The 27,071-nt window shown below is 42.4% G+C and overlaps 1 protein-coding gene across 2 annotated transcripts; it reads right to left on the bottom strand.

Annotated features, from left to right (window-relative positions):
• Window positions 1-63: 63 nt before the first annotated feature.
• Window positions 64-26,874, bottom strand: Tubgcp4 (tubulin gamma complex associated protein 4). Of its 2 annotated transcripts, XM_032904054.1 has the most exons (18): window positions 26,542-26,874; window positions 24,686-24,814; window positions 22,947-23,069; window positions 22,585-22,638; window positions 21,842-21,898; window positions 19,732-19,811; window positions 14,693-14,894; window positions 13,849-14,014; window positions 13,519-13,643; window positions 10,263-10,313; window positions 9,810-9,915; window positions 8,570-8,677; window positions 8,102-8,240; window positions 5,356-5,533; window positions 3,814-3,948; window positions 2,257-2,373; window positions 1,529-1,668; window positions 64-1,045 (listed from the first exon to the last, which is right to left on the bottom strand). In XM_032904054.1, the coding sequence occupies exons 1-18, from the start codon at window positions 26,617-26,619 to the stop codon at window positions 1,033-1,035; spliced, it is 2,001 nt and encodes a 666-aa protein (XP_032759945.1). In that variant the 5' UTR covers window positions 26,620-26,874; the 3' UTR covers window positions 64-1,032. The 2 variants fall into 2 exon arrangements, with proteins under 2 accessions (XP_032759945.1, XP_032759943.1); XM_032904052.1 differs by having other exon boundaries at window positions 64-1,668; window positions 8,102-8,243.
• Between the last annotated feature and the right edge of the window lie 197 nt (window positions 26,875-27,071).

Here is a 27,071-nt window from a genome sequence, read left to right as displayed (position 1 = left end):
TGGTCACTTGTCTGTCTCAACTTCTTGCCCTGCTTTGAGACGAAAGCAATCATAGACAGTAGGTAAATGAGTATGTGTGGCTGTTTGAGTAAAACTTTATTATTTACAAAAACAAGCAGCAGGCTGTTATCTGCTAAGCCCTGCTTTTTTGTTTTACCTCTAAACAAACAAAAGGGATTGATCCCCTCTAGGCTCAGGCTTTCACAGTGGGTGGTAGACAGTGTCGATGAAGAGAGGATTCGGTGACTACAAACTGAGGCCCCAGTGTTGCATTCTTGTCCAGCTTGGAGGGAAGGTATGTCAATAAAGTGTTTCTTTTGTTTATGCTCATGAGAAGAACATTAGTATGTTCTTAGCCAGTGGTGGCTAGGCTACCTGACCATAAAACCTTAGCTTGTGTGGCAGGTCTGAGGTGGGAAAACTGGGTTGTGATTTTCACAATCTGAACAATCTGACCTCCATCATCTTTAGCTAGAATTGCCCTTTTATCAATATGAAAGAATTGGAACTCATTGGATAAATTCTTCAGATAAAGGATACTCAAATAATAATCTTTATCCTTCCCCAAAAAAATTTATCTGTGTAGTTACAAATTACAAGGTACAGAGAGAGGAAAAGCCCACAGCCTGTCTAAAGGGTTTTCTAATTTGGTGGTAACATATAGAAGCTGACCTATTCATAAGCATGATTGCTTTCTTACATATGAGCCTAGCCTAAAAATATTTTATCGATCCCCATTGTTTACTGTGGTTATCTTCCATAGGAATATAGTAAATGTTCAGTAAACCACTGTTACACAAATGAACCCACCAACAGATGTCTTAGTGTAAAGGGTCAAAGCATTCGTGTGGTCAACAGAGGGATCTCAGACCCCAGTTTCCCACAGGAATGGTAGGAAGGATTTATACCTCTGGACTTCTTCTAGAAGACCCTTTCAGCAGTCTGCAGGCATTTGATGAATGACTAGAGAGGTTTGTTACAGACATCAGAACGTGGTAGGGCTGACTGCTGCTTCATTTTATGAAGCTGAATTCACATCCCAAAACTGTAAAAGAAAAAAACCATTAAGTGTCATGCCTTTCAAAGAAGCATGCCAATCTGAGATAGAGCTAACACCATGGCAACAGCACAGCTCTCTAAGAAGGCGACTGCCACCAGATGTCAGTACTAGATTTAAGGAAGTTTAGCAGTGGCCAGTGAAACATGGTACCACAGCTGCACTGCCCTTGGTACAGGCCAGAGCAGGCTAGACTGCCCCCTAGAACACAGCAGCACATAACCCAACACAGAACTTACCCTCAGCTCTAGTATTTTACTGTGCTGGTGAATTTCACTAGCAAATAAATTCCAGTAAAGTTGTAGAACACGATCACCCTACCCGAATATCCCTCACCCCTTCCTGCATCTCTGAGCCTCGCTTATAAAATGCTTATAAAAATCTGGAGATGATGGCCAGAGTTGCATTTTGGTCTTCTATAGTTTATCAACCCCTCCTCCCGATCTGTAAGTGCCCACAGATTGTTCCTACCTGCCCAGAGTCCCACCAGCCTGGGTATAATATTTGTTATAGTCTAGCCGGAGCAGTAACTGCGCCAAATCTGAATTGATCTGGTGATTCCGAACACTGGAAAGGATCTTGAACAGGAGTGAAGACTGGCGACTAAAGCCCTGTTGAGAGATCCGAGCTGTCAGTGACCATGCAGAGTGCTGGGCTCCTGGGGGTGGGGAGTCTTTGGAAAAGCTTTGCTTAAATGTTTGTGGGACCTTCCCAAATTCCCATTTCTATCAGCTCCTAAAATGACTTTGACTTCTTAGTACCATGTCTGTGAAATGCATGACTCCCATGAAAGTACTTTCTCATTAGTAGGAATTTAACAGCTCGTTTAAGATTAATATATTCTATCACATACTGGGATTGCAGTGAGCCTGCTTTGTTACAAGGAGATAAATATAGTGTGAGATTATAATTACAAGTGAGATAGGAGGCTGGTTCAGAGAAGGAAGTGGGATGTGAGAAAATGAGCACAAAGCCAATGCATACTTGGTGGGCTGAATAAACTATTCAGGGCTGAACTATTTCTGAACACTGTGAGGCAGCACATTAATCATCGTCAAGCTCACTGACACCAGCACTTCTACCTTTCTATCTTGTCATTTCTGTGTCTGTTCTGGAGACGCTTTATTGACTTGGAGCAAGGACTGCTTGCTCCATAGGTGGGGGTGGAGGGATGTATTTCAGTGGCTAGGCAGACTCACCTTCACGAGAATGCTCAGCTGGGCAGCTCCCCGCTCATCCAGTGGACCCAGGTTCTGACTGACCAGTGAACAAAAACTGTGACAGAGATCTAGGATCTCATTCAGGCAGTGAAATACCTACCCAAAAATATAGCTGGCATTAAATGAAGAAATCTCTGAGAATTGCAAGGTTTGGGAAAATAGTTTTTAACAGCTGACCTCCCATGTCTGATCTCAGCAGAGACACCACAACCTTCAAAGCTGTCTGGCCCTCCAAAGCAACATACAGAATGAACATCCCTTCCTGGGACAGCTGGCTTCTCTGACTCCCCGCACAAAACCTCTGCTCTAGTCACCGTTAACTCATCATTTCTTAGACCCACTGAGTATGCTCTTGCCTTTGAGCTATGAGTGTTGTTCCCTGGGCTTTCTCTTCTCTTTAATAACAGTTTAAGCCCCATTCTCTGTGAATTGTTCCTTCCCCACTGCAGCCTTTAGTGATCTCCACCCTTCTTCTGCTGTAGTATCTGTGTTGTCACTGGTGATTGTCCGGGCCACCTGTGCTGTTCCTGACTTTTGTATGTACATGTCTTGTTTTCCAACTAGATTGTGAGCTCCTTAAGGGCAGAGCCATGACTTATACCTCTTTGTATCCCCAGTGCCTTGCATACAGTAAGCACTCAATAAAAACTTCAATTATGACAACCTGTTGTTCTGATGTGCTTTTCCTCAAGGATATACCCATGCCATGCAAGAACAGTTCCTACCACTCTTCCCCCACGCCCCTACTCCCCCATCCCCTGCCCTAATTCACAGAACCCTGTAGAGTAGCAGCTGCTTAAGTTACTCCTTCTTGGTGTAGCAAGTAACAGCCCTAAATATCAGAGTAAAGAGAAGCCCATACCATTTATGGTTGCTATCCTGAGTACAACTTGCTCACTGCAGTATACGCACTATAGGGTTATTTCAGTCCCACTTTTCATCTTGGCATTGGGACCAGCATGTGTGCTTGCAATCATTGGTGCTAAGATCACAGTCTGCATGTTTGACATAAGTGTTTTATGGTCTTAGATTTTTCACAAGGTCACAGATGATTCCAATATGTAGTCAATGTTGAAGTGATAAATGTGTGTACTTGCTGGTTCCAATCCCAAGATTTCCATAAGTCATTGGGGGTGTTGTTAAACACAGAATTCTTTTATCTATATCTGTTTACCATATACCCAGAGCAATAGATACCATGTACCTATGAAAACAACTTTCAAATGATTGGTTGATCCTGGTCCAACAGATTTCTAAGAAAGTGAACTCTGTTGTTTTCCTGTAGAGATTTCTGCATTTCTGTAAGTCTTTTTTTTTTTGAGGTGGGGAGCTGTTGTTAAACACACAGTTCTTTTATCTATATCTGTTCGGCATACCTTTTCACATTCCAGTTCCCTTTTAACACTGTCTTTTTGTTTTACTTTCTCAAAAACGTAAATATAGAATTAAACATGTGCTGAGTAACAGTATCTATCTTGTCAATTCTAAGAACCTATAGGAACATATTAGGCTAAGCAAACAATTACACCTACTTACAGGCTTCAGCAAAATAAAGGACTGGGCCAGCAAATTGCTTAGGAAGTGGTCATGCGCCAATCGGATGCTTTCAAAGTCCCTCGTGGAGTTGATCTGATGAAGCAGCTGTGAGAACTGAGACTCCAGCACGTCTACCTGATAGATAGATAAAACTTTTTTTAGCACTGGCACATCCTGAGTGTTCTATTTTATGGTTCTTCTCATCTTTTACTTTTAGTATGTGTGTGTGAATTGTTCATACCACAGAGTACATGTGGAGGACAAAGAGCAACTTTCCAGGGTTGGTCCCAGGCCATTAGGCTTGGTGGCTCCAACCTTTACCCACCAAACCATCTGACCAGCCCTCATCTTCCTTCCAGCCACTTTAGGCTGTCCAGTGACATGTTTCAATTGCTGAGCCTTGTAGAGAGAGAGTGTGTGTTGCTTGGGGCCTGTGCATGCAGGGGAAGGCTGCAGCACTGAATTACATTCCCTGCCATTTGTCTCTTTTGATACAAGGTCTTTCTGTAGCTTGGGCTTTGAAATTCTCCTTCCTGACACTGCCCAGTGTGGATGTTATAGTTGTGTGTCAAAAGAACTGGGTGTATAATTTCTGTTTTTGAGACAGGGTCTCATGTAGCCCAGGCTGGCCTGAAACTCACTGTATAGCCAAGAATGACCTTGAGCTTCTGACCTCTTGCTTCTGTAATCCTAACTTCTGAAACGTTACAGGCGGGTGCCATCACACCTGACATTTTGCAGTGCCTGTGCTCAAACCAGGTGAGTACTCTACCAACCGACCTACATTCCCAGTCAGTAGTAAATTCAAAATAAACTTTTAAAATGTGTGTTTTGCTTGTGTGTGTGTATGTGCACCACATGCACCTGGTGTCACAGGTGCCAGAAGAGGATGTCAGATCATTTGGGACTAGAGTTGCAGATGGTTGGCGTCACCACGTGGATGCTAGGAAATAAACCTAAGTCCTCTGCGAGTACACTCAGTGCTTTTAACTGCTAAATCATGTTTGTGGCTCCATGGATGTGTAATTCTTAATAGCTTCAAATGTCCTTGCAGATCACTCTCCCCTATCCGAGTGTAATTCACTCATGCCTCATCCCTTCCAATGACTGACTTAGGAATAGCAGGCTTGTCCAACATGTAGTCAAGGATAGGTATGTGACACGCAGAGTCAAGAACAACACAAAATTACAGAATTAGTCAAAGGACTATGAGATTCTTTTTTTTGGCCAGGCATTGAGGGTGGGGTTGTTGCACGGTTCTTTGATGTGAGCTTTTTAATTGATGATATCACACCACAATGTCAAAGGATTGGGTATGTCTGAGAATTCTAGAATGCAAAGGGTCACGTCAGCCATCAGTGCATTGCTCATTAAGTATCCTAATTCCCTATATTCACTTATTTCCACTTAAAATGCCACATACCCAGTGATAGAACTACTCAGTTTTCTCCATCTGCAGCATTTTACCAAATACAGAACAGCAGACCCTTCCTGCTTTCTAGGCTCCTGTTCCCACCGTTCCATCCACTGCTCAGAATGTACCTGGAGATAGTACTGCAGATTATCTACCAAGAAGGCCATGTGGTTCCTTAGGCGCCACTTGACTGCGTCCGTCTGGTTGGATCTGAGGTGCTTGCGCTGCATCTGGAGTGCCCAGCAGTGCTGCAGCTCAGCTTGGACACGGCGTACACTCAGTAAGTACTTGAAGACAACATTGTACCTGTGGCAGAAGCATCACTGAGATACAGACCTTATCCACACACACAGAACAGAACAGGGCTTCCTGTCACCTCTCCAGTGAGTGACAAGAATAGTGTATTTATACAGTAATTACACAGCAGAGAAAATAAAATGAATTTCAGTTGAAGAACAAAATAACTAAGCTTCAGTAAGCCTGTCACAAGGGAATAAGGTGGAGATGAGAGAGGACATCCAATGTCTTTTTAACCCTGCAGTCAGTCACTTAGATCACACACACCCCATGAAATCACACATGTATACACAAAAGCATTAAATACTAAAAAGGTCTTAAATATTAACATTAAAATATACCATAAAGTAAATTCTTTAAATGTTACTCTTTAAGCAATATTAAATACTAAGTAAAGACCACATCAAACAAGGAGGTGATTGGACTGTGAGTACCCAAGTTCTGGAGTCTCTGGACAAGGTGTGTACATTTTGTCTAGCTGGACTGTGAGTTCTGAACTGTTGCAGAATCTTTTCCTTGCATCAGCCTCATCATTTCCTGCTTCTACCTTTCTCCTGAGTATTCTAGAGCAGAAGGTAAGCAGTGAAGGAGGAGGCTAGAGAGAGGTAGGCTGAAAAGAGATGGCCTTTTCCTTACTCTTTTTTTTTTTGTTCTTTTTTTCGGAGCTGGGGACCGAACCCAGGGCCTTGCGCTTCCTAGGCAAGCGCTCTACCACTGAGCTAAATCCCCAACCCCTTCCTTACTCTTGTAGCCACAGTGAGAATGGTTTCCTTATCCTTTCTCAGGGTGCAGTGTGCTTTTCACATCTCCTTCCTGGGGATATCCTGTGCCATCATGCACTGAGCGATGTTCCAAGGGACAAGAGTAATCAAAGCCCTGCATCACAGAGCACATTGAATCATGGTCTAGCCTCCTCATTCCATTCCCCTACCTTGGCTGGCTCTCCATGGAGGTATAAGGATTGTGCTGGTTCGTTTTTTGTTAAGCTGACATAAGTAGGGTCATCTGTGAAGAGGGAGGCTCAACTGAGAAAGTGTCTCAAGGAGGAGACTTCTGACAAGTCTGTGGGGCATTTTCTTGACTAATGATTGATGCAGTAGGGTCCGGCCCTCAGTGTAGCACCATCCCTATGCAGTGGTCCTAAGTAGTATAAAAACGAGCTGAATGAGCCATGAACAACGCGCAGGAAAGCCGCACTCCTCCAGGATTTCTGCTGCAGTTCCTGCCGTCCCTTTCCTGCTCTGACTCTCCTTCCCGATGCTAAAAGCTCAAGCCAAAATAAAACCCTCTGTTTCTGGGTATAACCTTCACCACAAAAACAGAAACCTAACTTATACAAGGGTCCCAAGAACATTAACATCACAAACAGTTAACAATGAACAGTAAAATGAGGGGAAAAGTCCTAAGGACTGAGAGGAGTAGTCAAGTGCCAGAACTTAGTATCATACCCGAGTCTTCATACTCCAAAGGCCACAAACTAGTCTACAAATAACAAACCTACAATTGCTTATTTGTCGACTAACAAATGTCTAGTGGTACAGACTTTTAATTCCAGTGCTTGAAAAGCAGAGGCAGGCACATTTTTGAGTTTGAGGCCAGCCTGGTCTACCTAGTGAACTCCAGGACAGCCAAAGCTATATATAGAGACTTCTTTCAAACAAACAAAGTCTGGGGCTAGAGAGATGCCTCAGTTGTTAAGATCACTTGCTGAATTCAGTTCCTAGCGCCCATACTGGAAGCCTCACAATTGCATGCAACTCTAGTTCTGGTTTCCACATGTGTGTGTGAAGCAAATGGTGGGCATATGCTATGATACTCATGTAAGTACCAAACCAGACCTCCCCTTACACCTTGTTTGAGACAGTGTCTTTTTGCTGTTTGCCTCTGTTTATGCCACACTGGCTAGCTTGAGGACTTACTGATTATCTCTTGTCTCTATTTCCTGTCTCATAATAGAAATGCTAGGATTACAGGCATGGTCACACTCAGCTTCTGATGCATTATGGGGATTCAAACTCATGTCTCCCTTTACGAAATAAGCTATTTCTTCACCCCTAGTCTGATTCTAAATGGCTATATGCCTTCCCATTTGTTCAAGTCCTTACCATTCCATACTGTCCCATTTCTGTGACCTCACTAATGAGAATTGCCTTCATCAGATTTGCCCACAGGCATGTTCCTGAATGATGATTGATGTGGAAGGGCCCAGCCACTGTGGGCGATATAGATGGATCTGGGATGTGTAAGGAAGCAAACTGAGGAGCAAGCCAGTAGGAAGCATTCCTCTGGTTTCTACCTCTGCTGTTGCTGGAATTCCTATACTGACTGCCCTCAATGAAGGACTGCTGTCCGAACATATACACCACCAAATAAGCCCTTTCCTACCAAGATGCCTTTTCACAGCAAGAGAAAACAAACTAGCCTCCCGTCTAGCTCCTGAAGACAGGCCGAGTCTGCAACCTCCAGCCTACTAGCTGGACAGCTGGTTTGCTTCTGTCAATCCTACTCCTGTTCACTTACTTTTCCCCTTGGATGTAACGGGTAATTTTAATTTGGGAGAAAGTCACAAATACTTACTTTTCCAAGACAGCTGGGGTGAAGAGAATGTGCAGTGGCCATTGTACTTTGTAGGAAAGCCCTAGAGCAGCCCAGCCGGAAGAAGGAGGTTCCCGGGGAGATGTTTCCCGAGAAGGCACTTCTCTTGGCTGGGTGGCATCTGCTATGTAAAGAAGATAATAACTTCGTTAATTAGAACCAGAGAGAGAGGATAAAATACACAAAAATGAGACTTTAGTGGTGCTGAAAAGCAGCACTGGGAGGCAATAAAGGTGGAGGGGAGGAAACTTCTGTGAGGGCTTTTCCTGAGAGGTGTTTTAGAGAAAAATATAGACGAATCTCAAAGACAACCTTGGTCAGAGTGCCTCAACCTTGTACAAATGGGAGTACTGGACTAGGTTAATGCTATGGTCTGAAATGATGCAGTTTCTGTGGAGGGATAATAAAGAACAGAAGATGCAGAGAGGATGCAATCAGGGAACAGCAAACCTTTGTGGTCCTTCCCATGATACTCAATCGTCAAGTGCAGCAGAGGGAGAAGGTTGTCGTCATCTAGCAGCACCTTGTGTGCTGACTGCTGAAAGGCCACATTCACATCTGCAAGAATGCACATGAGAGCACAGCACAGCTCAGGGTTAGGCATCTCTGGCTTCTGCCTGACAGCACTACGTCCTCTCCCTTGTTATTAACAATCCTGAGAGAGTCATCCCTGCTCCGTACACTTCCCACAGTGTTGGTGGGGCTGGCAATACTCAATTCTTGGGGACACAGCATGTCAAATGGGTTGTGACAGCTTTTTTGTAACTACATTTGGCTGTTTTGTTTATAGACGTGACTTAAACAGTCAAGGCCCTTCATTTTCCTCCCATTTTCTTTGTCTTGGCTCAGGTCCTTACTATATTATTCTCTTCTTGTGCTTGGATGGGGTGACCATTAACTGCCAAGCAGAAGACACTTGCTGAAAGAGGCTTACTGTAAGCCTGACGTCTTCACCACTACAGTTATAGCCATGTTGATCTGGGGATGGCCAATTAAAACAAAGCGCTTTACTAGATTTCTTTAATTTGCTGCCAGAGATCAGGCTGGGCTGTTACTGATATCTTGGGAATCGTCAGGGTAAGAAGAAACGTCTTGAAAGTACTGAAGACCTTCGCTTTAGTTGTTCTGAGACCCAGTTGTACACCAGGCATAAGGGAGCTTTAGATATAACTGCAATTTTTTTCTAACTAGGCTTCCTGAGGTTAGGTATTAATTATTTACAAAGTAAAAGTAGGTTTGTGGGCCTGGAACACTGGTAGTTAAGGACATTGGCTTTGGGCTACAGGATGGCTCAGTGATTAAGAGCACTGGCTGCTTTTCCAGATGACTGGAGGACCCACTGGACAACTCACAACTCTCTGTGACTCTAGTCTCAGAGGACCCAGTGCCTTCTTCTGGCCTTTAGGAACTGTACACAAGGTACACACATACATTCATTCAAACAAGCATACACACAAAAATTAAATCTAAAAAAGAAAAAAAAGAAAGAAAGCAGAAAGCAAAAAGCATTGGTTGCTCTTGCAGAGGATCCAGATTCTCTTCCAAGCATCTACCCTGGCAGCTCACAAATGCTTGTGACTCAAGAGCTCCCTCTTCTGGCCTCTGCAGGCAAACATGCAATACACAACAGCAGCCAAGAAACACCCTGCAACTTGAGCAAACTTTACTCTCAGGGCCATAGGAGAATTACCATGCTCTGTCACTGCAGTGGGTGGTGTTTTTAACATGTGTTGAGCTGTGTCAATGAAGGCCTGGAACAGTTCTCCTCGTCCCAGAAGGTAAAAGTCTTTAATGATCTGAGGAAGGAATTTCAATGTACAATTCAGTAAACCAAGCCTGGAGGCCCTGACCACCATAAGGGAATCAGACACAGTGAGGCTGATAGTAGCAGTCTGAAGGACACAGGCTTAACATTTTAATGAGACACAGAGCAGCCTCTCAAGCAGGAAGGCTCTGTGTTTGATGGTATTTACATCACAACAGAAGAAAGTAAGCTTGAATCTTACCAAGCTTGAGTACCAAAGATTTGTAGCATAAAATATATTTTCCTCACTTGAGTAAGAACAAATGAATCTACCAGGGAAGTTTAGGCAAGAATGCTTTCCAGAATCATTTCAAGATTTAAAAGAGCACCAGTTATTACCTTCAGCTGACCCAGTAAATCTGACTCTTCCACCATTAGCTTCCATAGGTGCTGTGATGAGATTAAGAAAACAGAAAAGTTCATTACGGTGACCATAATTCAGCTAATCCTAGGATGAGCAGACAGCAAAACCCATACAAGATAAAATGTCCTAAAGTTAGTGGTAACAGTTGCGTACACAACTCGACAAAACTAAAAACCACTGGGTTAAATACCAAGCATGGCGGCTCACACCTTAAACCCCAGCATTGGGAAGCAGAGGTAGGAGGATCTCTGTTCAGTTCAAGGCCAGCTTAATCTATATGGTGAGTTCAAGAAAAGGAAGAGTCTCCACATAAGGAGAACCTGTCTCAAAAAATGCACGAGTGTAGCTTACTACAGTAAAATTAATAGAAAAAAACATCTGGGTACCCAGAGATGGAGAGAAAGCATTGGCTAACATTCTCCATTAGTTCATGATTTATAAAAAGGAAAAGAAAACCTAGGCTTACTGGGACATGCCCGTCAGTGCAGCACTGGGACACTACAGGAAGATGACGGCCAACTCCAGGCCAGCCTTGCACATGCAGCAATCCCATTTCCTGTTTATTTTTAAAAGGACTGAAGAAATGGCTTATCAGCAAAGAGCAGTGGACCTGGACTTGATGCCCAGCACCTACAAGTGGCTCACAACCATCTGGAACTCTAGTTCCAAGCTTCATCTGGCCTCTGAGGGCACTGGCCAGGAATATGATGAACAGATATACTTGTAGGCATAACACCCATACATGTAAAAAAAATCATATAACTTATCTATGCATTGAAATAATGTGATTTTTTCCATTTATAAATTAATATGTTTTAAATTAAGGGGGAGAAGCTGATTCTAACTAGTTTATTAATCTTAATAAAAGCCTAACAAGACTAAATAATGAGAAAAACTGGGGCTGGTGAGATGGCTCAGTGATGAAAAATCTTGCTAAGCAAGCATAAGGACCTGAGTTCAGATCTCCAGCACGTATGTAAAAGCTGAGTGCAGTGGCTCATGTCCATAACCCAGTGTTGGGAGACAGCAAGACAGGGAGATGCTGGGGCTCACTGGCCAGCCAGGCTAGCCAAAAGAAGATATCTGAAACTATTCTCAGGTGGGTGTGCATGGACACACACACACACACACACACACACACACACACACACACACTCCTTGTAACGTAAGTATACATACCACATTCTTCCTTCCTTCCTTTCTTTTTCTTTCTTATTTATTTATTTATTTATTTATTTATTTATTTATTTATTTATTTTAGACAGGGTTTCTTTGTGTAGCTCTGGCCATTTGCCTTGTAGACCAAACTGGCCTCAAACTCAGAGATCCACTTGCCTCTGCCTCTCCAATGCTACCACTGACAGGCCATAAAATAAATTTTAAAAGACAGAATTTAAGTAAACAAAACATAATTATAGACAAACAAGTACTTTAAAAAATTAAATCTACCTGAAATAGTCAAGTTCCACAGCTACAGAATTATCAAAATTGTTACAAGAAGGGGTTGGGGATTTAGCTCAGTGGTAGAGCGCTTGCCTAGGAAGCGCAAGGCCCTGGGTTTGGTCCCCAGCTCCGAAAAAAAGAACCCCAAAAAAAAAAAAATTGTTACAAGAAGAAATTTTATGGTAATTTCATTTTAAAACGTACTCAACCAGTAAAGTTTTTCTTCCTGAGAAAGCCTAGCTTAGATCACTTCTCATTAAGTTCAAACTTTCAGTAGCCAATTACTGATATAGACTGTTTTTACAAATAATAAGGAAAGAACAAAAGCAGCTACCTAGCCCATTTTATAAGGCTTATGTAAAAACTACCCAGGAATAAGACAGAGAAGACAGACGATTGTCTTTCTTAACTAATGCATACAGATGTAAAAACTTTATGAAAGAGAAATGGATTCAAGGCAAGGATGCTCTCCTTCACTAGCACAAGGGGCAACTGGTAAAACTGACATCACTTAGGATAAAAATTAGGTTAACTAGGAAGAGAATACTTTGTTAAACTTCCTTCTAGAAGCCTACAGTAAATATCATAGTAATGCATGAACTCTGCATCTCTAAGAGTCAGGAAATCAGAAATGTCCAATATTACCTCTATTGTTTGACACAATTTATGCAAACAAAGCCCACCTGTCTACTGTTTCAATAAAGAGCCTAGAACAATGTATGTTTACACACTGGGAGAAATGTTGTAAAACATTATTTTCAGGGGTGGTCATCTTTAGTACATAAAAAACGTACAGTATCAAGTCCCAGAACTAAGTTAGTTAACCAGGGACTCAAGAGGTGGTTCAGAGGTTAAGAGCACTGACTGCTCTTCCAGAGGTCCTGAGTTCAATTCCCAGCAACCACATGGTGGCTCGCAACCATCTGTAATGAGATCTGATGCCCTCTTCTGGTGTGTCTGAAGAGAGCAACAGTGTACTTACATACATAAAATAAACATATAAATTAAAAGTTAGTTACGCAGAGTTAAGGGGAATGTGTAAGATTAGCCAGCAATAAATTAGCAATACTATGTCTCCATATAAATAATAAACAACTGAAGATACAAGCGTTTTTCTCTTATATATCCAAAATTTTAAAACCTTATTGTCAAAGTAGTGACTATTACACAGAAAAACAAAAATCATAAGCTTACACCTTGAAGTTCACAATGGACATGGCAATCAGCATAAGCACCCTCAAGTCAAGAAATTCTAGTACCCAGAATCCTACTCCTCGCTTCCCACTTGTCTCAAGGGCCAGGACCACCATCCTGTGCTTGATTTTCCTTCTAAGATTACTGTGTGCTAGAGAAATACATGGTTGATACTAAAACACACACAGGCACAGGCATAGATACACATGCAAAACTTCTTAGCACCCAAATCCATGAGTGTTAGGAATTAAACTGAGACTTCCCCTTTAATCAACTAATTAAAACACACCAGTGGAAGGGCTAGTTCCATTTCTACCTGAAAAGTAGACGTACTTTTACTTATTTATTTTCTGTGTGTGAGGGTGTCTGCCTTGTGCCTTTGGAACTCAGAAGAGGGCACTGGATCCCCTGGAACTGGGGTTACAAATGGTTGAAAGCCACTATGTGGGTCCTGGGAATTGAACCTAAGTCTTAACCACTGAGCCATCTCTCCAGCCCCATCCATCTTTCTGTCTCTGTCTCTGTCTCTCCTTCGTGCCCTTTAGTGCTCTACAAACTCATCTCTTCTGGAAGAATATGAGACGGAAGACAGACCTCAGCCACAGTGCTACGAATCCCATCTACCACCTGCTCAAAGTCCACCAGGCTGAAGAGTGGCTGCTGCTTGAGCCGGTGCAGCTCGGCAGCAAAAGTGTCCTCCTGGTTTTTCAAGATGGACCCTGTGGAGTATGACGACACGATCATCAGACAGGAGTCAGGGCAGACAGGGTGGAGGGGGCAACAGTGGCCCAGGCAAATCTATCAGAGTTGGTTTGCTGCAGCAGTTCATCACGGTTATCAGCCACACTAACCCAGCATGCTTTGGGCCGGTGTTGGAGATGAAGAGCATCTGAGGATGTGACCAACAGAAAAGAGGATTCTTACCTTTCCTTGTCAGGTTCACATTTTGATTCTCAAACATCTGGACAGATTCTCCAACAAAGAGGATTTTTTCAGCAACTCTCACTGGAATGTAGGATGGTAAAATCTCTACCCTCAGGGAAAACTGCTTTAGAGATGGGGCCAGCATATTCTCTTCCTCAATTAGGCGCTAGTGAAGAAAACAACCCATCAGTGAAGTATGATGACAGGTCTTAACTCCCAACCCATGATCTGTGTTATTGGTAAGCAGGTTGTAAATCTGAAGTTGTACAATTCTTAAATCACCAGCACTGGAAATGTATTACACTTTCATGGAGAAGACTGGCATGGCGGAAAGCACTGAGTTCTTATCTTTTAATTTACCTTTGTGTATGTCAGTGTGACACATGTGTGCTGTCCTCACATCTGTCCTGAGACCAGGTCTCCTTGTTGTTCTGCTGTGTATGTCAAGCTAACTAGCCTTCAGGTTTCCAGAGATCCTCCTGTTTCCGCCTCCCATCTCTCTGCAGGAGCACTGAGGTTACAGATGTTCACAGTATATAGCATCTGGCTTTTACATGGGTTCTTGGAATTTGAACCCAGGTCCTCATACTTACTAAAGCGCTTTGACCAACCGAATCAATCCCTCAGCCTAGCACTGGATTTTTAAATATAAAACACATCACTAAATTTGTAAGAGCATGTAATATAGAAAGGAAAAACAAGGGTTTTAAAATTGCTTGCTATTTTGTAGTCTCTAATTAAGAGAGAGCCCAGTTTCTCTAACTTATCCACTCATGGAAGGCAGCCAGGCTGTAATGAACCAGGGTCCTGACAGGTGGCTGCCCTGGGCTTCCTGTATCCTCACCAGGTCCTGCAGTTCTCTCAGTTGTTTTCCTGTCAGGCCTCCAATGCCCAGATCTTCCTCATCCTCTTCCATCTGGGCACTGACATTACCAGAAGATGGACCCTGTTTGATGAAGAACTCTTCATGCTGGTCCAAGAGCAGTCCATGCAGCATCCAGGCCGAGAGCTGTTTATACATGACTCCATGGCATACAGCCAGGATTCTGAGGAGAGAAGGAAGCAAGAGCCTTAACAGTCTACTTAGAATACTGAGACCCACCACACCTAGAGACCATGTTTGAAATTTTGATAGGATAGACAGAAGCTTGATGGTTTAGTGAGTGAGTCATAGGAGAAACAAGATAACTGATAATTTATCAGCTTACAGACAGACCGATTAAACTTTCATACATAAGTTCAGACTTAAGTCCAACTTGTACTATATATTTAATTAAACTCAGGAAATTTTTTTTTAGGGCAAATAATTTTGTCCTTTGTGTAAGCTTCAAAACAAACGAGTCTTATGTAAGGGGACGTAATGGAGTCACTTCTTGCTGAACACAGCCTGAAATTTATTCTTCTTGGAACTGCATAGGGAAAAAGATTCAATCTGTGAATACCGTTAACAAAAAAACAGAGTTGTCAATAAAATGCAGAAACCAAAATAAAATAAAATGTAGGAAGGTAGTTGGAGAATGGATACTGAGGTAGTCTTGAAGGGTGGCCAGAGGGCATATTCATTATGAAGAGAAAAAGGTATCTTTGCAACAGAGAAATCTGAGAGATACTATGTTATCCTACGATACTCCACAGAAGCATCATGGATAAACTAGCTTTCTGAAACAATGTCATATATGTAGTCTTCTTGTTTAAAATGTCTAATCTGAGTTTAATCAGGAAGAAGGAATCTGAAAAATTTAAATTGTGGGCATCCAACAGACCAGTGTTAAAAGTTCCTGAAGGCTGCCATCACAGACACAACTACAAAAGGGAAGCAGGCTGTCTTACAGTTCTAAAGGTTTTTAAAAATTATTTTTATTTTATGTATATGTGTGCTTTTGTGTGTGTGTGTCTGTGACCTGAGTACAGGTGCCTGTGTAAGAGAGAGGTGACTAATCCTACTAGAGCTGCAGTTACAGACAGCTGTGAGCTGCCATTTTGGTGCTGAACTGACCATGTCCTGTGAAAAGCAGCAACTGCTCCTAACCACAGAGCCATCTCTTCTACTCCTGGGAGCTGTTTCAAACTGAAGGAGACTTCAAAAAGCTCAGGAACATGAGGGCTCATGCCTGTAATTCCAGCAATTGAAGGCTGAGGCAGGAGGATCACTATGAGTTCAAGGAGGGCCTAAGCTATTGAATGAGACTCTGAATAAAAAAAAAAACACACACACACACACACACACACACACACACACACACACACACACACACACACACACACACACACACACACCACATATTAAGAAAATGAGACAAGGCCAGAATACAGAGATAGACTTAAAAAGACATAACTAAATGCAACATGTGAAAATGTACTAGATTCTGGACTGTGAAAAACAGAACAGCTACATTTGACTTTTGGGGAACAAATGGAGAAATCTCAACATACTCTAAATATCATATTACTTTTGGTGAATAATATGGGACTGAGGTGATAAATGAGCTAACTATTTAGGAGTTAGGATATCTGCAGCTGCTTTCTAATGTCCCAACAACAAAACTGGAAGATGTGGACATATTTCACATGCATACAGGAGAAAGGAAAGATGAATTAGACAAAATGTTAACAACTGGTAAAATTAAAGGATAATCAAGTGCTTTATATTTAATTTCTTTGTAGGACTGATATTTTTCAAAATGAGAGTGGGGGAGGGGAGAAGAAATAGAGCTTTAGTCTGCTATTTAAAATATTCAAACTCAAAGGAAATCCTTTATTAAAAACAAAAAATTCAATAGCACTCTGGCTAGGGTACAGGTAGGCTAACCTCTCCCTCTGTTACTCTAAATCCTATCTCCCAGTCTCATCCCCAGCTCTGTAGCAGAAAATATGTAACAGCCTCCCTTTACACTCTGTCCCCATCTCCTTTAGTTTACACAGACCTTCACCTCCTAATCTCCCTCTCCCCATTCACTTTACCCTGTCCAACTCCAGCAGGCACTCCCTTAGGAACCCACAGGCACTAACTAGGAAGTGAGTGGTAACTGTAGATCTTTACTTTCCCTTTATTCCCCCAGTCTCACCTCCAGCTCTGTGCAGACTCTCCTCACTCTGCCTCCATTCCCTAGGGGACTAGGCAGGTCCTGGTGAATCCTCTCAGTTCCTTCCCCAGCCAATTCCTTTTCCTAAGTGTCAGCTCCCAATATGGAGAAACACATCTTACCTGGAACCCCTAGTGGCCACAACTATCAGGATCCCAGAAGCATTTTCTACCAGGCAATGCCACCACACTCTTAAGAACCAGAGAAGAAGCGGAAACCAAAGAACAAAACACCCACTCAACAAAGACAAGACCAGAGATCATCACCTACATTATGAGTTTCCCAAACCCAGATGCCTAGATGCCAGTATGAAAACACAGTAACAGCCAGGGTAACATATCCTCACTAGAGCCTGACTTTCCACATAGGCTCTCAGTATTGCATCACAGATGACTCACAAGAAAAAGACCTTCAAATGCCTTTATGAATACAATAGGGTCATAAAGAGGAAATGAATAAATCTCTTAAAGAAAGCTATGAAAACACAAGTGTACAGTGGAAGGAAATGAATAAAACCATGCAAGACATGAAAATAGAAATAGAATCAACAAAGAAAACCCAAACTGAGGGAAATCTGGAAATGAAAATTTAGGAACTTGGACAGGAACCTCAGAGGCAAGCCTCACAAACAGAATATAAGAGATAGAAAAGAGAATCTCAGGCATGGAAGACAAGATAAAGAAATAAATTCCTTGGTCAAAAAAAATGTTAATCTGAAAAACTCCTGGCACAAAACAATCAGGAAACCTGGGACAAGATGAAAAGACCAAATCTAAAAATAATATAACAGAGGAAGGAGAAGAAACCAAAGTCAAAGGAATAGACAGCACTTTCAACAAAATCATAGAGGAAAATTCCCCTAACCTAAAGAAGGAGATGCCTATTGAGTACAGAAGTGCACGGAACAGGAAATAGACTGTATCAGAAAAGAAAATCCACTCAGTACCTAATAATCAAAACACTAACCTACTGAGCAAAGAAGAATACTGAAAGCTGCAAGGAAAACGAGCAAGTAACATGAAGGCAGACGCATTAGAATAGCTGACTTCTCAGAGGAGACTAAAAGCCAGAAGGGCCTGGGCAGCTGTGCTATGGATTCTAAGGAACCACAGATGCCAGCCCAGACTACTATACCCAGCAAAACTTTCAATTACCATTGACGGATAAAATCATACATCCCATGATAAAACCAAACTTAAGCAATATCTATTTACAAATTCTGTCTTATAAAAGGTGCTAGGAGGAAAAATCCAACCTAAAGAGGCCAACTATACCCACTTACAGACTCATAGAAGCTAAACATCTCACTACTGAATGAAAAATGGGCCAAGACAGAAATTAAGAAAGGAAGACTTTCTAGAATTGAATGAAAATGAATATATAACGTATCAACTTATAGAATAAAATGAAGGCTATTCTAAGTGGCAAGTTCATAACACTAAGTGCCTACATAAAAACACTGAAGAGATGGGGTTAGTAAGATGGCTCAGCAGGTAAGAGCACTGACTGCTCTTCCAGAGGTCCTGAGTTCAATTCCCAGCAACCACATGGTGGCTCATGACCATCTATAAAGGGTTCTGATGCCCTCTTCTGGCATACAGATTTACCTGCAGACAGAGCACTCACATTAAAAAAATATATAAACGGGGGTTGGGGATTTAGCTCAGTGGTAGAGCACTTGCCTAGGAAGCACAAGGCCCTGGGTTTGGTCCCCAGCTCCGAAAAAAAGAACCAAAAAAAAAAAAAATATATATATATATATACAAACAAATAAATGATTTGTCATTGATTAAAAAAAGAAAAAAATTGGAGAGATTTCATACCAGTAGCTTAACACCTCTAGAATACCTGAGAACCTCTAATAGCCCTAGAACAAACGAACTCACATTCAAAAGAAGTAGACAGCAAAAAAACAATCAAACTCAGGATGAAATCAGCGAAATAGAAACAAACACAAAGAGTTGGTTCTTTGAGAATCAGTAAGACTTTCAAATCCTTATCCAAAGTAATTAAAAGGCAGAGAGAGAAGATCCAAATTAACAAAATTAAAAATGAAAAGAGGAACATAACAACAGACATAGAGGAAATCCAGATAATCATAAGGACATAGTTTAAAAACCTGTATATATTGATAATTTCTCAATATATGTTGCTTAAGTCAAGATCAGCTAAGCAATTTAAACAGACCTAATCCCTAGCAAAATAAAACAGTTATTAAAAGTCTCCAAACCACGCACAGCCCAGGGTTTTAGCACAGAATTCTACTAGACTCCTCCCCCTCCCACCAGAGCTGAGAACCGAACTCAGGACCTTGTGCTTGCTAGGCAAGTGCTCTATCACTGAGCTAAATCCCCATCCCCTCTACTAGACTTTTAAAGAGTTCATGTCAATACTCCTCAAATCATTCCACAAAATAGAAGCAGAAAGAGTACTGCCCAATTTGTCTCATGGGGCCAGTTACCTGATACCCAAACCACATAAAAACCCATCAAAGAATGAGAATTACAGACCAATTTCAGTTATGAACATCGATGCAAAAATTCTCAATATATACTTGTAAACAGAATCCAAGAACACATTAAGATGATCCACTTGGGGTTGGGGATTTAGCTCAGCGGTAGAGCGCTTGCCTAGGAAGCGCAAGGCCCTGGGTTGGTCCCCAGCTCGAAAAAAAAAAAAAAAAAAAAAAAAAAAAGAACCAAAAAGATGATCCACTTGATATGACCTGAAAACAAACCATGACAAGTAAAGTCACTTGACTCCCTCCTCTATTCCCAATAGTATGGGAGTCAGGACTTACTTTTCTAATGCGCTTCGAACTGGAGGCAAGCCCCCGCAGCTATGTTTGTAAACTGTTTCCAGGATTTGACAGCCATGAATCTGTGGGAAATATAGTCTAATTAATCTAGGTTACACAAACTCATATTCTACATCAACCAAGAAGCATAGTGCAGTAGAGAAGGCTAATACAGTCCCTCACCAGATTTCTATACAGTCAACTTGCAAAGGCAGGCAGACACCCTTGCCCTCACTATCAGTGTTAACCTGTTGTCTCAGGTTGGGGAAAGGGTTGTTTCAGTTTATGCTCATCATGAAGGCAGGTAGGTGCAAGAGCTCAAGGCAGTAACAGAAGCAAAGGCCATAGAGAAATGTTGCTTACTGGGCTTGCTGTGCTCCACTCCCATCCCCATGGCTGGCTCAGCCTGCCTTATTGTCCAAGACCACCTGCCCAGGGGTGGCACTAACTGCAGTGACCTGGGCCTCCCATCAGTCATTAATCAAGAAAACGCACTATAGATCTGCCCATGGGGGATCTGATGGAGGTGTTTTCTCAACTGAGGCTTCTTTGCTCAAATGACTCTAGTTTATCAAGTTGGTAAAAAAAAAATAAATAAATAAATAAATAAATAAATAAATAAATTAAATAAATGCACATTTTGGGGGTAAAGCTCAGAGACCTGTGGTGTAACAAGCATTCCAGGTGCTTGTTAATACACTCTAATTTTCACTTTGGCTTGAGAGCCAATTTATTGAAGAATCCAGAGTCATGAGGAATTGGCATTTCAAAACCCAGGAAAAGTCTTTCATAAGGTTCAAGTCAGACTACTTATTAGGTATGAACCCTGCCCCTAAATGGAAGTCTCTGTGCCCTCCAGGCTTTTCTTACAAATCACTCTGAAGTATAATTTGTATATCCTAAATTACACAACCATCACTCTAATACAAGTTTACAACATTCCATCACTCTGAAAACAATCGCCTTAGGTGATCTAATTTACAATTGGTCCCCATTCTTCCCCTCAGTCCACAGTCTCAAGCACCTCAGTTTCTAAGTAGAGCATAGTACAGTAGTTCCTCTGTCACTACCTGGCCAGGTAGGAAGGGTCACTCAGCTAAGTCCCTCCATTAGTTCCCCATTCTTCCTGTAGCCAATGGAAGCTCAAAGTCTTCTGAGATATGCAGCTAGGCATGTAACTCTGTACACTCACTACTAATTCCATTCACGTAGGAGGTTCCCTCCCATTTCAAGTCTGTTACAGTGGGTAAGAGCACAGTCTTTGAGTTACACAGATCTTGTCATTTACCTTGTTCTCTATGACCCTGAGCACATGTAATTATGTATGTAAAGTCCTTAGCAAGTACACGGCACAGCAGTAGCTACTGTACTTTGATGAGGGCGGTCATCTCTGAAGCACTTTCCTCCTGGCTTTGCTAGCAGAGACAATGGGACAGAGCTGTACATTTCTACACTCACTGAACAAGTCAAGCAGCTACAGAGTAAGGCAACTGGCTAACTATACTGTGAATAACAACTAAGGCAAGGTACTGTGGCCAGAAAACATGGAGAAATGAGCTGAGAATGATTAATTTGTCTACTTAGTCCAATAATGGGTAAACAGAAGAAAAGAATTCCTATGGTATAAAATACCTAAGGATTCTCCTCATAGATATTAAGTCCACTCAAAAAAGACAGTCTTGTGATGGGGGCTTAACTGTTCAGTGTGGGGTGAAACTTGTGACAATGGGTGTCATGCATGAATACAACAAGCTGGGTTTTGCCCAGTGGTTCACTCTGAGGAGACCATCTTTTTTCTTTTAAGTGGGTTCTTGTCCATATTCAAAGCCAGTGGTTCTAAACCCTTAGTCCAACCAGCTTTCAGCACCAAACACCAAGTATTCTCTCTAACCTCAGCAGCATTCTAGGCAGCTCTATATATTCTACGTTTACAACCATAAGGTGTTTAAAGAAAGCATACTGTCTTATTCTTGCATGTCTGACATTTTGTATGAATGGCAAAGGGATAATGCTAAACAAATAAATAATATTAAAAGCAGTGTCTTCAAAACAGACTGCAAATCAGCATTGATTATTAGATTTTCTTTGAAGTTTATCATAACAAATTTCTTACCTTTTGGCTTTTAATTTGCTCCACTACAACCATCACAGAGGGAAAAAGGAGCTGGAACTGCAAAGCAGAGAAATAGCAGGGAATGAATTAAATACAAGATTAAAAAAAGATCGATTCGAGATTAAAAGTACACTTAATCCTTGCACGTGGGAGGCAGAGGTAGGCAGATCTTGTGAATTCGAGGCCAGCCTGGTCCACAGAGTATTCCAGGACAGACAAGGCTACACAGAGAAACCCGGTCTCAAGCAAGCAAACAAACAAACAAAAACAAAACCAAGGGTGGGGTAGGAGAAAGTAACACTTTTGTTTCCAGATGCAATACCACAGATTAGTCAAGTTGAGCGTCCTAAGTCAATCTGACGTCGAAGCACTTTGTACCTTTGAGTCTTGTGTCCCTTCCACTACCCATGTCAACAGGATAGTATTCACATCACAGTAAGGGCTAACTAAATGTGGAACTCTTTCTGTTGTTCAGTTTTGTTTTTTTTAAGCTGGTCCAGAACTCACTGATGAAAACTTGAAGACGAGGTTAGTCCCTTCCTCCTGAGTACAAGGATGACAGGCAGACGCCATATACATCACACTCTTAAAGCAGTTCTCATCTTCCAAAGCACAGCTAATAAAATTCAGTATATTTATTGGGTTCTGATCTTAGGTTAAGAAGTTTTTAATATAGTGTCACAATTTGGGATTATTTAAAAACAGCAACAGACTCCACAGCATTTTATCACTCCAAGGCATACCTGATCTAAGGAGTAATTGACATGTGATATGGAGAGATGCGGGTCAGCCAGGAACTGCAATAAAAACACACTTATCAGAATCCTACACAAATAACTTGAATTAATTGCTTTATATAAACTAGGAGAGAATGTGACAATGAGCACAGAGTTTGCTTTAAGCTCTGCAAAACTAATAGACGATAGAGTTACTTTTCAGATGACAAGTCCACTCTGGAGCCACTTCGAATACTGTACCCTCTAGCCACACAGGAAATGGCTCACTCTTAACTAGCTGACCTTATCAAAGGCCACTTCCAAGTCAAAAACACACTCTAATCGACTATCCCCTAAGGATGTTGTTTTCTGTATTACCTCCTTCTCACCTCTTGTTCCAAATCAAGCAGTGCTTGGCGATAAGGCTGCAAAACTGAGTCCAGCCCCGTGCAGAAGGCTCTCAGGTAGATCCCATGTAGTCCCCCTTGGCCCTGCTGGGATGGATGGTGATCCTGCAAATAATCAAAGAAAAGGGCAACTTCAGTTCAGAACTGGAAACCTAAGAAGACGCTGTCTTTTATTAGTAGTATTATATTTTTATAAATAATTCCATATCAAAGCAGTGTTTTAGCAAGAGTAAGAGGAAAAATGACTGAAGATAAAGTGTATTTGAGGAGGCTCAGTAAAGAAGTGCTGACATGACCTCTCCATGGTCATAGTATGGTTAAGGGAAGGTTTTGTTGTAGGATTTGGTTCCTAGTGTCCATTGTGTCTATTTCCTGAAGAAATAGAATACATATACACATGTGTGTGCACACACACACTAGATAGGGAGCCATGACAGACCAAAGTATAAATACCACTGTGAACCAATCAGTTTTATTTGGGTTATTTACAGGAATATGAGTGAGGGGTTATTCCCCAAACCCCAGCCTAGCATGGATGGCAGCTCATAAATCTGAGACCCTGGATCACACTACATAGCCTACAGGCAGCTCCACAGGTTGCAGTGTCCTGTCCAGGTAGCTCAGTTGGTTTGAGCCTCTTCTAAGCTAGTTTCTGCTTCTTTTGGGCTGCTTCAGAGGGAAGGGCCTGGTTTTAGGGACTTCCTGAAGCTACTCTAAGTTGCTGACTTTCTATCTTAAGGTGCTTCTCCCAATGGTAGCTCATAACCAGTGGTAATTCTAGTTCCTGGGGGGATTCAATACCTTCTGGCCTGGGCAGGTAGGTACAAGATATGCACATGGTGCACATATATGCAGCAAGCAGAACTCATACCCATGAAGTAAAAGTAAATCTTAAAAACATTAAAACTCTCATGGAGGGCTTATATACAATACAGCTTGTCTTTTAGGAATCCTTCAACTTGGTCCCTGCTGCTTTCTAGACAGCTTGGCTTGACTGAGAGTCTTCTTTGTACCTAGGCTTGTCTGAGTGTGACTCAGTGGTCTTTATTATTTATTTGGCAGGAGGAGCCTAGTGAATCTTGTCAGTTTCATATAAAACTTCTCATATAGTTTTCTACGAGGAAGTAATGATTAACAGTTAGCTAGAGGCTATGATGGAGGCAGAGATCTGGGTAACCGGGTTCTCATAGTATAGAAGTGCAGAATTCAGCACCAGATATGTTACAGAAGCTTGAGTTCAGAGGTTAGAAAACACAATGTAGTCAGCCAGAAGATGCCACAAAAAATACCAGAAGGATCCTGAAGTTCCTAAAGAGAAATGTTCACAGAACGGACATAGGACCAGGCTGGTTTACAACCAATTTTATTCTGCTCTTACGGCACTACAGAAAATTGGAATGAGTCTTCATTTATCACAGAATGTTGTTACTGTCATTTATTTTTTTAAAAGGCACCATTAGGACTTGCTTTAGAAGTTGAGAAGTAGGAATTCTCATGCAATTCTCACTATACAAAGTCTGGGTAAGAACACCAGTAGAGAATTTTTGTTGTTACTCAAGAAAATCCAATCAGAGATCTTGCCTTCCCTTGAGTATTTCCAGTGATTCATAAACTCAGGAGTATTCCAGAAATTCCTAACTTACTTTACCAGTGAATTCACTGGTAGAGTCTGATGGCACTCTTACCCTGTAGAAGCCCATATCCAAAGAACAGAAGCCCACCTGTTGCTGCACATGGCCTGTGTACTGTTCAATGAACTCAGTGAATCGAATGTAGTCTGTGCCAAGCCGGCAGAGTCGATTCAGGACACTAGTCTCACTCGGGTGAAGAAATGGAAAATCCTGGGAAACCTGCAAGAAGAGGGATAGTCATAAAGAAAGCTAACGTCTGTTAGTCACCAGCCAAGGTTCTCATGGGCTTAAAACGCTTTACATTCTCTTTTCTATTCCCTTTCCCTCAGGTGCCCATGGTCTTACTTGGCTTTAACTTTCCTTGTTACTGGGTTGGTAATTCTGATTAACCAGGTACTGTAACACTATTACAAGGTACTGTTGCTCATCCAGATGTAACTGCCTGTTCTTAAAATAGGTAACCCAGAGTAAAGAATTCATACAATAGGGGCTGGAAAGATGTTCTGGGTCACACACTAGGAAACTCCTGCAAGTTGTCCTCTGACCTACAGAGGAGGGTGGGGTGGGGGAGGAGAGGACAGAGAGACACAGAGAGACAGGGACAGAGACTCCCTTGGTTTGTATCTTCGAATTATGTTTTGCTTGAAAGTTTAGGCAAGTTACATTATGGCACCTCTCAATGTCTTGGTTTTCCTAAGTAAAAAGTGGAGATAACTGTGATAATTAGATAATCTATATAAATGACAGGTGTTATTCACAGGTAAGTGTTCAATATGTGTGTGTGTCTTTTCTTACTAATGGCATTTCTACACAATTATCAAATCTGAACACTTGTTGTTGACAGAGTTTTAGAAAAGTTCTAGGTTTAAGATGAGTGAAATGGCTCAGAGGGTCAGGCATTTGCCACACAAACCTTAAGGCCTGAGTTCAATCCCTGAAACCTACATAAAGCTGGGAAAAGAGAAGTGACTCCACCAAGCTGACCTCTTTGTACACTCTGTGACATGTATGCCCACACTCATGCGACATACACACATGCTCTAGTTTAGGCTTAATTACCTTGAAAAAAGTAAACTACACCTTGAAGTTACCGATGCCATTTTACACAACACACTTAGAGATCCACATCTGTAGTTGTCATTCTTTTCTTCTCTGGCTTTCTCTGCCCTCTGTTTCCTTCTTTTCTTTCTTTCCTTTTTGAGAGAGGGTTCCACACTGAAGCCCAGGCTGGCCTTGAATCACAGCAATAATCCTACCTCAGCTTCCCAAAGGCTCCAAACATTATGCCTGGCTCCAAGTCAGTCTATTAAACTCAATGTTGCCAATTTAGTTTCAGCAAAATATTGAGTATCATGCTACATCTGGGCTTCTCACAGGGGTAGGGGGAGAGAAAGGAAGGAGGGGACGAAAGGGGGAGAGGAAAGAGAAAACAAATCATCGTACATTCTTTTTATACTCTTCTAATCACAGGAAAACCCCTTCAATGTTCCTCACCTGGTACAGAAATTTCCGAAGGAGGGAAACACCATATGCTTACAAATTCACTTTTTTCATCCAACAGAGTTTACTGAGTATTGTGTCTTGAGATCTTTGTATATATTCCCATTACTTTCAAATTTCAATTTGAGTCAATGAATGTACAGGAGTGCCCTATCCGCCCCCCCCTTTCCCCTCAAATGACAAACTATCATCGAATTCCAGCTACATATTTAGGGATTCAGTTTAACAACAAATTTATATGCAGCGAAAAAAGTATAGTTCTATCCACTCCTAGTGGTTCCCTAGCAGGAATGGCGGGACCGCAAGGCTCCCCAAATCGGAGGGTTTGCCTCGGTTTCTTCTCGCTGCGGGCGCCCGTCACTCGGAGTCCCCCGGGTCCCGCCCCTTCGCTGCGGCTCAGCTGCACCCTCCACACGGCCGCTCTTCGTCTCTAACCCGCTCCATACCTGCAGGCCACTCCGCTTGTTCCAGGTGAAAATGGACCCTGGGTACCCGCTCAGGGCCAAGAGCAGCTCGTGAATCATTTCTGGGGTGGCTCCGGAGTCCCTAGATCTACCACCTTCTCTTCCAGCGCCTCTGCGGGCGCCCGCTCACACGTAGCGTGAATCTTTTGCCCTGAATCCCCGCAGTCCACCGAGCGAGGACATTCCACAGAGCCGCGCGCACTTCCGGGACGCTGCGCGCGGCTGAGGCGCCCACCCGTTTGCTCCCGCCGCAGAGCCGTGATGAGGCGCCGGTACCATCGCGCATGCGTCCTGGGCGCCAGGAGAGGCCAGGCTTCCGGCTCGAGAGCGGGACTGGGGCTGTTAAGAGAGGCTGGCCCAGGGGAAGGGCGGCGAGTGAGTTGACAAGCTAGTTGAGAGAGACACGGCCAGGGGTGGGCCAGGGAGAGTCCTCATGACGCCTTGGCAGGGTCTGTGGCATTTTGACCGACTGCCGACGTCTCCCAGAGTGACCCGGCCAGAGGGAAGAAAAC

This window comes from Rattus rattus, chromosome 5 (genome assembly GCF_011064425.1).
Source record: "Rattus rattus isolate New Zealand chromosome 5, Rrattus_CSIRO_v1, whole genome shotgun sequence".
In the NCBI taxonomy this organism is placed as follows: Eukaryota; Metazoa; Chordata; class Mammalia; order Rodentia; family Muridae; genus Rattus; species Rattus rattus.
The sequence above is the reverse complement of the archived record's forward strand: the minus strand, read 5'-3'. Positions and strand labels throughout refer to the sequence as shown.